The sequence below is a fragment of the Camelina sativa genome, chromosome 4 (genome assembly GCF_030686135.1).
Source record: "Camelina sativa cultivar CO46 ecotype springtype chromosome 4, ASM3068613v1".
Lineage (NCBI taxonomy): Eukaryota > Viridiplantae > Streptophyta > Magnoliopsida > Brassicales > Brassicaceae > Camelina > Camelina sativa.
The window spans coordinates 15,507,516-15,519,150 of NC_141883.1; the positions used below are offsets into that span (position 1 = coordinate 15,507,516).

General features: G+C 35.5%; 3 protein-coding genes and 1 pseudogene across 5 annotated transcripts; 1 reads left to right on the forward strand and 3 right to left on the reverse strand.

Annotated features, from left to right (window-relative positions):
* Positions 1-1,356: 1,356 nt before the first annotated feature.
* On the reverse strand, positions 1,357-3,452 carry LOC104780242 (non-specific lipid transfer protein GPI-anchored 2). The gene is made up of 3 exons (XM_010504748.2): positions 2,700-3,452; positions 1,798-1,878; positions 1,357-1,655 (listed from the first exon to the last, which is right to left on the reverse strand). Exons 1-3 carry the CDS (start codon positions 3,130-3,132, stop codon positions 1,519-1,521), a joined length of 651 nt encoding a protein of 216 aa, XP_010503050.1. The 5' UTR covers positions 3,133-3,452; the 3' UTR covers positions 1,357-1,518.
* Positions 3,453-6,126: 2,674 nt separating this feature from the next.
* On the forward strand, positions 6,127-8,200 carry LOC104780244 (leucine-rich repeat protein 2). Its single transcript, XM_010504749.3, has 6 exons — positions 6,127-6,583; positions 7,081-7,152; positions 7,272-7,415; positions 7,569-7,640; positions 7,742-7,813; positions 7,893-8,200. The coding sequence occupies exons 1-6, from the start codon at positions 6,351-6,353 to the stop codon at positions 7,963-7,965; spliced, it is 666 nt and encodes a 221-aa protein (XP_010503051.1). The 5' UTR covers positions 6,127-6,350; the 3' UTR covers positions 7,966-8,200.
* Positions 8,201-8,605: 405 nt separating this feature from the next.
* On the reverse strand, positions 8,606-11,604 carry LOC147945772 (acetylornithine aminotransferase, chloroplastic/mitochondrial pseudogene; annotated as a pseudogene). Of its 2 annotated transcripts, none has more exons than XR_015596730.1 (5): positions 11,319-11,604; positions 11,092-11,204; positions 10,365-10,666; positions 9,337-9,771; positions 8,606-9,232 (listed from the first exon to the last, which is right to left on the reverse strand). The product of XR_015596730.1 is annotated as an acetylornithine aminotransferase, chloroplastic/mitochondrial pseudogene, transcript variant X1 (transcript). The 2 variants fall into 2 exon arrangements; XR_015596731.1 differs by having other exon boundaries at positions 11,156-11,204; positions 11,319-11,546.
* LOC104780245 (acetylornithine aminotransferase, chloroplastic/mitochondrial-like) lies at positions 9,176-11,529 on the reverse strand. Its single transcript, XM_087509358.1, has 4 exons — positions 11,319-11,529; positions 10,365-10,666; positions 9,337-9,771; positions 9,176-9,232 (listed from the first exon to the last, which is right to left on the reverse strand). Exons 1-4 carry the CDS (start codon positions 11,527-11,529, stop codon positions 9,176-9,178), a joined length of 1,005 nt encoding a protein of 334 aa, XP_087365484.1.
* Positions 11,605-11,635: the final 31 nt, after the last annotated feature.

Here is an 11,635-nt window from a genome sequence, read left to right on the forward strand (position 1 = left end):
ACATAAAATTGCAAATAGATATAACAAAGAATTATTATCTTAAAAAATATATATTTTGTATATCACTGAGTAAAGTAAGTTATATATTTATACTCAAAAGTTGGAATGATTATATTTGAGCTCAACAATTTCTATTGATAAGAAATATTTTAGATTAAAATCCCGCGCGTACGCGGGTACAAATTCTAATTTATTTATATTTTTTTCAAAAAAAGGTAATTGTAGGTAAAATCAGATTTTTTTTTAGAAAAATTATAATATCCACATGTGAATATTAACTTTGTAAAATCCACCAAATATGTCCATTAGTTTAATAACTAAGAAGTGTTTGATAGTTTGTGTTTTATTGATCTTAATAATCGTGTTAATGATTGTTAAGTGGAATGTTTGAAGACAGAAAAAATTAAAAATATTTATAAAGTAGGCATCACCACGGTTATGGTTATCACGGTTACGGTTTATTAATCACTGGTTATGATTAGAAATTTTGTTAAACCTTAACCATAATCCTTTAATAAACGGTTAAACGGTTACGTTAAATACGGTTCTAGTTGAAACGGTTATGGTTATATACGATACAATTATTTGATAATATGATACGGTTGATATTATTTGATGATATAATATAATTGATATTATTTATTTATAATTAATATGTTTTTTTAGTGTACTCATATTTCTATATATCATATGATTTATATTAATAAATAATTATTAGTATATTTTATAATGTATTTAAAACAGTTACGGTTAATAAATTACGGTTTAACTATGCGGTTAACCAACAGTTTCGCTACAGTTAATTAACGGTTATGTTTAATATAATTTAACCATATATTTATGGTTAACAGTTACAGTTTTTAACCATTATATACGGTAACGGTTTGGATACTGTCCGAAATACGGTTACGGTTTAATTTTGGTTATGCCTAGTATAAGGTATTTTTTTATTTATTTATTTATTTTTGACAACAGTATAAGGTATTATTTTGGGAATGAAAAATATACGTACTTTTCTTCTGATAAAAAGAAGGGAATATTACTGTGATTATTACTATGCACTTGCGAAAATTGATTTTTAAAATATGTGGTTAACAGTGTATGCATATATGTATACATAACTGATATCGTTGAAACATATTTAGAAAATCCTTCTATTGGACGATAGATTGTTTTTGGCACTCAAATATGTGAATAAACATGGTAGATTGCTTTACGACCCCTTATATATGACCCTCTCATTACCTATACACATCACACATTCCATGGTTAGTAGATATGTGCTTTTAAAAATTTACATAGCAATTAGAGGTTTCTTAGAATATAACTTGGTTTTGTTAATTTTAGTCGGTTATATAAGAAGACACACCAATCTTTATTCAATATGATGAATGAAGAAATTAATAATCCGTGGATACACATAAGTAATAAATTCAAGACCTACATAAGCAACCATATCACTCTTTAAAGAAAATAGGCAATATTAATAATGGTGTTGTTGGTTGGAAGAGAATGAAATCAGCAATAGGTGTGAAACACAAATGCTAATGGGAAAATTACAAGATTGAGAAAAAGAGAATAAGTTGCAATGCTTGGTGCATCGCTTGTTCGGAAAGCAGGACCCGGCGCTAATCCACCAGGTGATTCCGCTGAACCTATCCAATATTCAATCATTTCGATTAGGGAATGGACAACAAAAGTACCGAACCAAACCAAACCAAAATAAACGAATCCGGAATAAACCAAAACCAAACCACGATACAATCTAGAAGCAAAATGAAGGGTAAGATCATTTACCTGACATTGTACCTGGAGAAAAGGTTGGGGAGGCTCCCTCGTTGCCCATAGCTACAGGTGCTCCCACAGGAACTCCAAATACTGTTAACAACATAAACTTTATTAGAACTAAAATCATTTCTGAGTCACGCATCAATAGTTAAGAATTTTGTTCATTGAAGGTTGCATGAATCTGAGCTCATATATAGTAGATGGTTTGTAAAGCTGTGGGCTAAATTTGTAATTCAGTAACTTTTAACATCAAGGAAGAGAAAATAAAATAGGACAGAAAGAAGAAGAAAACATGTGATACTTTTTTGGGCAACCGAAAAAAGTACTGAATGTGCGAGTAGTTGAGTAGTAAAGTTAGATCACATTTTTATTATTAATTTTAAAAAATCCGAACATTAGTAAGACAATAATTTTTTTTTCCATATTTTAACACTAGTAATATACTAGTATATCGGAATTAGTTCATCCATTCTTAAGACCTTTGTGTTGGTATGAATGAGTAATCATATAGTTTTATTTTCATTTCTCAATTTATGTAGAATTTCACAAAGAAAAACTAAGAACCTAAAATCACATATCCATTAACATATACAATGCACATTTTATTTTCATACTTTTGGAAATAATAGTAAATAAAATAACACAAAATATAGAGCTAGCACAACATTTCATGCTTTTGAAAAAAAAAATCACTAAAAATCTGTCAATTTTTTCCTTCAATTTTTATCTCCTAGTAGACTCATCATATAAACTAGTTTCTTCTACATTTGAGTTATTTTCCTTTTGCCGGTCATGAATATTCATTAGTATAGTCTTCATAATAACTATATTTGCATGCGAGAGTATTAACATAATTAACAACTTCCATGATTAAAAGAAAAAGTAGAACGAAGGTGGAGATATATACGTACAAGAACAGAGTGAAGGATCAGGAGTGACAACGCCGCAAACTCCGGGAAGCTTGAGAGCCTTTGCCTTGTCAATCTGGACTCCCAACTGAGCCGCCATGTCTCCGGAGAGGAGGTAACATAAGCATTGCGGCGAGCTCTCCACTAGCCCCGCTAGCGCAGGACAACAAGTCTTGTCCGGCTTGGCCGCACCTCCGCCTTCTCCGGCCATAACGTAAGAGAGACAGCCCGTCATGTTCATTAGGTTCGTCATGCAGTCTGGTGCTCCCGATGGTCCTGAAGATGGAGACATATCCATTTGTGCTGACACATGTCCTGTTAGCGATGCTGCGACGAGAACAAGAGCGATTACTACAACGTTCGACATTGTTTCTTTGCGTTGGCCGGTATGAGAGATGAAAAGAATTGTGAATATAAATCTTGTGAGCGGAAACATAGCTATATTAAAGGATTTAGTTAGTTGCCATTAATGCGTGTTTATAACTACCACCTACCTCTCTTATTTTTTCTATATTAAAAAGTTTCTTAGTATTATTAATATAAGAAAAAAACACACCCAAAAAAAAAGTTTTCTTTAAATTGCATCAAATTCTTATTAATATGTTGCGGTATAAAGAATGAGCAGTTGTAGCCAGATCAAATCAGTCGAAGAAATCATGTGTTGGAAAAGTGTACTAAGATTTTTGTGATAGTACTTTGACATTGAAAGCCATCACAAACCATAACAATCTCTGAGAAAATGTAGATCGATTTAACGCCTATATAAAACTTTCAATCTTCATGTGTTTACCGACCTTATGGTGCATGTAGTTGATGCGTCGAAAAGCGTTTGAAAGCATTAATGAGAGAGCACATGTTATGCGAATATGAAAACAAGACAAATAGTATGAAATATAGGAGTATATTACTACTAAATGATTTTCCATAATAGCAAGAGTTTTTTTCCATAAATACATGTAGTTACAAATATTGTGACTATATGAAGATATAAAACTTTAGGATATAGATTGTGTAATTAATGAAGCCACCGTTCTCTTACCGAACTAGATAAGCAACCACATGGCCGTCTTCATAACTTCCAGCTGTTTTGGTCTTCAGTCTTCACGTTGTTAACGTACGTTATTCTTTTGTGGTTCACAAATGACGACTCTTTCTTAGCAATGATGAGAAACAAGACGAAAGTGATCAAATAAACCAACTCAAAATCACACAATATATATAGACTATAGTTATATATTTTTATATTGTTTATATCAATATTATAAAACTATTTTTTCCACCATTCATCAACTTATTTGTATAAAAAACAATCTTTTATTTAAAATCTAAAAACAATTTAAATATTAAAATTAATATTCCCTCTATTCCTAATTAATCTATATTTGAATTAAAAAATTGTTTAAAAAAGATCCATGTAATTTTCTCGGTGTAGTTATTTTTTTTTTCAATGATCTCAGTTTACCTTTAGTAATATTTATTATTTTTTCTCAAAGTTGCTATTTCTTTTGTTTTTTTTTAAAACTCAGGGTAAATCCCAAAATATACTTTTACTAAATTTACTACACTGATACTTACGGCATAACTCCTTAAAAACATACTTACACATCCAATTTTGAGTGTGTGAGACTGTGAGTAAACGAATTTACTCAATAAAAAATAATCTTATATGGCTGCATGACCTTAATGCTTAACAAATATCTTGCCTTAACATTGTAAAAGCAGAAAGATAAGCAGACATATCGATCACAAAATATGAACGGAAAGACTAAGAACGGCAATGTGTTCGGAAAGTTAGCTATGAGTTTTTTTTTTTTTTTTTTTTTTTTAATAATAATTAATATTTATTTAAAAACTCTAATGGACTGGGCCGAGGCCCTACACATTTCTGATCCAATTACAAAACGGAAAAAAGAAGAGGTTGCCGGATCCAGTCATGAAGTTCGGATCCTATGTGATCTCACGGAAAGCAGAGAGATCAAAACTTAAATCTGGCGGGGTTCAAGGTCCACGCCCTAACAACACTACCAAAGAATCGAAGATCGACGGCGGAAGAAACCCGGTTTCCACCATCAACCTCTTTCCTCTGGTGGACCACTTGAGCTACAAACCTCCCAGAAAGTTAATCCCTCCGACAAACCAGATCGACGATGTCAGATCCCCACCTAGCAACCTGACATACTGACATCTAACCCTTCTCTTGTAGATCCGGACTCCCCAATTTCCAGAGCAGAAACCCTTCACTCCGGACGGGTGGAAGCTAATCGCGGCGAGATAGAAGATTGATGGCTGAGACAAAACTTCTGAACACGGAGCCCACGACCGCCATCTAAGATCCAAAAGAGATCTACCGTTAACCACCTCATCACACAGCAAAACCCACCATATCCTTACCGACTTCCGCCGTAACCGCATATTCTAGGAGGACGGTTGAGCCGTGAGGAACTCTGAAGCTAACCATCCAACGTCTTCAAACCGGAGCTCGACTACAAAACTCCTCTTCCGCCTGACCAGAACCACAGCTACATTAGCATGGATACACACCACACCGCCGCTGACGGAGAAGAGAGCCTACTCACCATTGAACCTTCGATGCTAACCTCAACCACTTGACGTGAAGACCATATAGCTAATCTACTAGGATGAAGGGAGAGAAAATCGCAACGCCGGGTAGAAAACGGCAGTCAAAAGGATTCTCTCCCTCAGATCTAAAAAAAACAGCTAGGGTTTTCTAAACATCCTAATTTCTAAACAACGCCATGTTATCTAAGAAGTGATTGCTTTAGAAACCTGAAGCATGAATCAAAATATAGCTAGTCGCAAATGTTCATCACCAAAAAAACAACTAATGAGATCTCTGTACAATTTATACGAAGCCCAACTAATTTTATACTTTTTTTTTTTGGGGGCAACCTCCAACTAATTTTATACTTAAGCTTCAAATTTTAGTATCAGTATAATAAATTCAAAGTTAAAAATGATTATGAAAGGAACATATTAAATTTAAAGCTCTAAAGATGAGTTATTATTGTTTTTAGCTCATTGATTAGGCTTTCTATTACGAGAAATTGACCTTAAAAAGAAACTTTTAAAAGTTAAATCAAATACTACTACTAAATAGAGTATATTTTTGTGATTAGTAAGACTAGTTATCTAGTTGCCGCCTCAAATTATGTACTGTAATTTATAAGTGGGAGTCAAAGTCTTCTGTTTTGACCAAGAGAAAGTAACGTATTTGAATTTGACCATTAAGTTTGAAAATTTAAATCAATATTTTCTCTTTAAATACTGGCAAAAATTGATTATTGTAAAGTCTTTTGGTTTTAAATTATCAAAAATACATGCCACTATCGTATGCTGCAAATCTATTAAATTTATTTATATGTGTTTTCCCCCACAAATAATTTCAAATTTTTTAAAATTTGAACACTGAGAAAATTAGAAATCAGAATGATGATTATTTCTGAGGATTCCAATTCTAACATTTAAAAAATGAAAAAAAAAAAAAAAAAAAAGACAAAACAAAAACTCATTGGAGGTACATTTCGGGTCAGACCAAAGCCTGTTCTTTTATTCTTCTTCAGACGAGAGAGAGAACTTGTAAAAAGGGTTTGAATAAGTCAGACAGAGATCACGAAACCCTAATTTTGTCTCCCGATGGTGGCGAGAAACAGTCGACGGGAGCTATTCTTCGTAGCAGCTTCTCTGATCTCCCTAGCCTTAGCTTTACTTGGCCTAACGGAAGCAAACTCCGAAGGCGACGCTCTTCACGCTCTTCGACAGAGCTTGTCAGATCCAGACCATGTTCTTCAGAGCTGGGATCCAACTCTTGTTAATCCTTGTACTTGGTTTCATGTCACTTGTAACCAACACAACCAAGTCACTCGACTGTAAACATCCTCTCTCCCTCTCTCTCTCTAGCTCATCTTTGATGCGATGATTCTTGAGTTCATTTCTTGTGGAAGCTAACCATTTAGTAGGGATTACAATTACTATAACCTGATTCTAGATTCAAGGATCTAAATAGAGAAATCAACCACTATAATCTTGATTTGATTTTTTTTTGTTTTTGTTTTTGGAGCATTACTCTCTGTTTTGTTGCCTTTGTATTTTGGCTTCTGCTAGTGTTTAAGTTTTGATTCTTTAAGATTCATAAATGAGTAATGACATGATATATATATATATATATATATATATATTTTTTTTTTTGTGGTAGCTACAGAATCAAAAGTACCACTAAGAAGAATCCATTTTCTTGTTTTTTAACTTCATTTTCTCTGCTCACTGATATTATTGTTGCCTATTTTAAATTGGAATCTTCTTGTTCCTTTTTTCGATATAACGATTTTTTAGTATGTTCTCAAAGTTTTATCCTTGTTGTTGGCAGGGATTTGGGGAACTCAAACTTATCTGGACATCTTGTACCTGAACTTGGGAAGCTTCAACATTTACAATATCTGTATGCAATCTCACCACTCTCTGAAAGACTTAACTTTTACTGATGCAAAAGTTAGTTCCCAATTATGTGATTAGATAATTGTATATTAACTGTTTCTCCTCTGGCTCTGATTCATACAGTGAACTCTACAAAAACGAGATTCAAGGACCTATACCTTTTGAACTTGGGAATCTGAAGAGTTTGATCAGTTTGGATCTGTACAGCAACAATCTCACCGGGAAGATACCGTCTTCTTTGGGGAAATTGAAGTCACTCGTCTTTCTGTAAGTTTTTTTTATTAGTCGTTGTTGTATATACATTAGTAAGTAGGCAAGTGTTACTTGTGCTAATCATGATTTTTATATATCTCTTTTCTTCTTTTGCTTTTCTCTCTTTGTGCTATGAATTTTTCTAAGTAAATTTGTTCTACATGACAGGCGGCTTAACGAAAACCAATTAACCGGTCCAATTCCTAGAGAGCTCACCGCTGTTTCAAGCCTCAAAGTTGTGTAAGTTCAGTTACTCCAGCACTGTACTACCACTTCTGTTTGCCACTAAGGCTTTGAGTCTTTTTGTTCAGTTGAATTAATAAATATGCTTTCTTTGTCAGTGATGTATCAAGCAATGATTTGTGTGGAACAATACCAGTAGAAGGACCTTTTGAACACATTCCTATGCAAAAGTAAGTTCTTTTATGACCAACAACATTTGTCCCTTACCACAAGCTTGTTTTCTAACGCAAAGCTGCCCCATTGGTACAGCTTTGAGAACAACCTGAGATTGGAGGGACCAGAACTACTAGGTCTTGCAAGCTACGACACCAATTGCACTTGAAAGAAGTTGAAGAATCTATAAAAAGAAGAATGGGCCGGTGTGACCTTGTAAGAACTATGTACCATATATAAGTAACTCTGCACCAAGTGTTTGTAAATCTATATAGCGCCTTGTTTCATGTTAAAATATAAGAGAAGTTTCAAAGACGGAAGCATGCAGTGTATTGGTACTGGTAGACGGTGAATTTGAGTGAATGTTAAACATTCCATAATAATATGTATAATTGGGTTTGATTTTTGCAGTATTTAGCTACATATATGTATGTAACTTTGTATCTTATTAAAGAAACATGACTGTGTGCAATTATCTTTCACTACCTTATCATCATCATTTATCTTAAATTACCGTTATTCGGTAACCCTGCATGTCGAAGTCCACCCATTACATTAGCAGTCAATGGTTGTTATAGTTTCGTCAGATGAACTATCATCATAATCGCTCCTATTTGATTCTGAATCAGTGGTGACAACGCACGCAAAATCTTCATAATTTCTAGGCAAAGGCAAACAATCTATACACTTAGTTGTCAAGAACCGGCCAGGTTAGAGATTTTGGGCATAGGACACCATACAAAAGTGCTCCAAAAGTGGTTAGAGATTATGTAATCCACCAAGTTTGTTTCCGTTTATCGTGAGGCAGGTTTATTGGTAGACTTGTGCTTAATTATGAAAAGTAAAGATTTTTTAAAAGACACACCAAAGTCTATAACATATATTTGTTGTTAGTGCTCTCGACCTCAATCTTCAATCAAGCGCAGTTAAATTGTGGAAGATAATCTCAACCGCACGTTCGATTTCCTCCTCCGAGATAATCAAAGGCGGAACAATCCTAACGACATTCCCTTTCCCTGCCGTCAAGATTAGAAGACCAGAAGCAAGGCAAGCATTGACCAATGGGCTTGCCGGTACATCGAGCTCCACTCCTATGATAAGCCCTTCTCCTCTCACTTCCTTCACGTGCGAGTTTCCTCCTAATTTCATCATCAACAAATCCTTAAAGTATAGACCTTTGCTTGACACACTCGACAAGAAAGAGGGTTTGGATACTTTATCAAGAACAGCGATGGCTGCACTGCACACAAGAGGGTTCCCTGCAAATGTGCTTCCGTGATCTCCATAAGTGATGGTCTCAGCAACCTTCTCAGTCACAAGCACCGCTCCAATTGGTAAACCACCGGTTAAAGGCTTTCCAACCGTCATTATGTCAGGAGTTACACCGAATGCTTCATATGCCCAAAGGTTACAGTTCGACCCAAACCACACTGAACCTGGATAAGTAGAAGAGATCAAAAAGGAGAAGAAAAGAGAAAGACTTCAGAAGGGGGATCAAAGTCAAGAACGAAGCAAGATATTGCAGTACGTATGTATGTACCTCATCGAAGACAAGAAAAGATCCAGTAGCATCACAAGCAAAGCGAAGAGACTGAAGAAACTCTTTTGTCGCAGAGTAAACCCCACCTTCTCCTTGAATAGGCTCCACAAACACTGCAGCTATTTTACCCGAGAGGATAAGATCTGTAGCTGCTTGAATGTTACAGTATTCTAAGAATGTTACGCCTGGCATGATGGGTTCGAAAGGAGTTCTATACTGTTCTTTGCTTGTCAAGGCAAGAGCTCCCAAGGTTCTTCCATGGAAACTGTTTGTGAAGGCGATGAAGCCTGTCGCGACTTCCTTGTCTTCAGGATGGGTGAATCTCTGGAAATTTCTAGAGAACTTGATGGCTGCTTCGTTGGCTTCTGTTCCAGAGTTGCAAAAGAACACACGGTCTGCGAAAGAACTTGCCACAAGGCGTTTTGCGAGTTCAATCTGCAGAGAAGTTACAACATTTCAGACTCTAGCAATGGTTGAAGTATATAATATGAGCACGAAGGTATACAAAAAGATTAAGGATGCACATATAAGGCCTAGACAGAAGTTCAACCCTAAACAATACCAATGTGACTAGTGCTCAATCCTTAATATATCTTCCTGTAACACTCTCAACGGCTAAAGCATTCCCACAACAAGATCCCAACTCCAGTGAAACAGACAGATAGACACCAATACATCAATATACATATGTGAATGTGTTACTGATGTAAAATATCTCTTCCAAGCCCAAAAGATTAAAGCAAACCAGAAGATGTAACACCCATAAAAGAAGCTTATCTAGATTGGAGGCATAGAAAGAAACACATAAGAAGATCCCTTATTTGCTAGCTAGCATTCTCAAAGAAGATCCCAGTTGAAGCGCATGCATGTCATTGTTAGGAGAAAAACAAATCCCACATAGGCCATGGATGATAACAAGATGAAAAGTTTCGAGCTTTACGCCAGATATGAAAAAATTCAGTAAATTGCAAAACAAAAAATTTTCAACATCAAAGCATAAATGGCAAATGGGCTAACAGAATTCATACCTGAGGAATGGTGTAATAGAGATTGCTGACATGGGCAAGAACAGCAGCTTGCTGAGTGACAGCTTGAAGCCAATCAGGATCTCCATGGCCGAGAGCATTCACAGCGATTCCAGATGCACAATCCAGATACTCTTTCCCTTGTGCGTCCAACAACTTACAACCTTTCCCACTCGAGAGCACCACAGGAGCTCGCGCGTATGTTCCCACGAGAACTTTTGCCTCCTCTTCAATCACCCTCTGGCTCACACTTTCTTTTATCGAAACCTGTGCTTGTTCGCTCGCTATCCGGACTGAGTCTTCTACTGCATAACATAGTCAAACCAGAACAAAAAAAAAAAAACAAGGCGTGAGGATTTCAAAACTTGTCACACTAAAAAATCGAAATAACAAAGGAGTAACTAACACAAAGAAGTGAAAGCAGGACGTGTCCTGTGTATAAGAAAATTTTGACAAACTTCAACATGTGAAACTAAGCATATCTAGTAATCCATCATTTTCTATGATAGCAGATTAGAGTTGTACCCAAGTCATACAACCAGAAGAGAACAATGTCAACCAAAGCTACAATACTTATGAGAAATTGGGTAGTAAAAACATTTGGAACCACAGGGAATACATGTCTTACTTACTTACTTACTTACTTAGTTGTCCAACCGACTTATTATTTACATCATATCAGATGAACTTTGACAATAATTTAACCTACAAAGCTTTCTATAATCTCAACCTGCAAGATCTTCACACTGTTCTTATTCTATTTCTTTGTCTCCCTGCCTGACCCTTTCATATACCTCAACAGCACTCGATTGATTGATAAAAGTTCCCCAATTTCTAGTTAGCCTGTTTAAGTAGCCAAGTGATCAAAAGAACCACACAACAAATACTCATCATTCATCAAAACCGAACTTGAGGATCGAAGCAACCAATTGAAGTAATCAGCACATATGTATGTACCTCGAGAATCACGGGCGCAGAGAGGTGAGAGACGAAAGCGAGAGTTAAAAGAAGATAGGAGAGATCGTCTGTGAGAGAGAAGGAGAGATCGAGGGAAGAAGCTGGTGAATGGGAGAAGACGCGACGGAGAAGAAGTAGATCGAACTGAGCGAAATGATCCAGTGGGATGGCTGATACATGATACAGAGGAAGAAGATGAAGCAGCCGCCATTGAAGAGTTTATTATTTGAGAAGAAGAGCAAATTCTCAATTTTTTTCTCACATCTAAATTCGGTACAACCGATTTAAACCAGAATCAACAACATATCTTTTAATAA

Coding starts and splice junctions, on each gene's coding strand:
- LOC104780245 (XM_087509358.1), bottom strand. CDS start 11,529: ATGGCGGCTGCTTCATCTTCTTCCTCTGTATCATGTATCAGCCATCCC. Junction 9,772..10,364: donor TCTATTACACCATTCCTCAG/GTATGAATTCTG, acceptor ACTTCTCTGCAG/ATTGAACTCGCAAAACGCCT. Junction 9,233..9,336: donor CTTTTCTTGTCTTCGATGAG/GTACATACATAC, acceptor CTACTTATCCAG/GTTCAGTGTGGTTTGGGTCG.
- LOC104780244 (XM_010504749.3), top strand. CDS start 6,351: ATGGTGGCGAGAAACAGTCGACGGGAGCTATTCTTCGTAGCAGCTTCT. Junction 7,153..7,271: donor CTTCAACATTTACAATATCT/GTATGCAATCTC, acceptor TGATTCATACAG/TGAACTCTACAAAAACGAGA. Junction 7,416..7,568: donor TTGAAGTCACTCGTCTTTCT/GTAAGTTTTTTT, acceptor TCTACATGACAG/GCGGCTTAACGAAAACCAAT.
- LOC104780242 (XM_010504748.2), bottom strand. CDS start 3,132: ATGTTTCCGCTCACAAGATTTATATTCACAATTCTTTTCATCTCTCAT. Junction 1,879..2,699: donor TGATCCTTCACTCTGTTCTT/GTACGTATATAT, acceptor TGTTGTTAACAG/TATTTGGAGTTCCTGTGGGA. Junction 1,656..1,797: donor TTCTCCAGGTACAATGTCAG/GTAAATGATCTT, acceptor AATATTGGATAG/GTTCAGCGGAATCACCTGGT.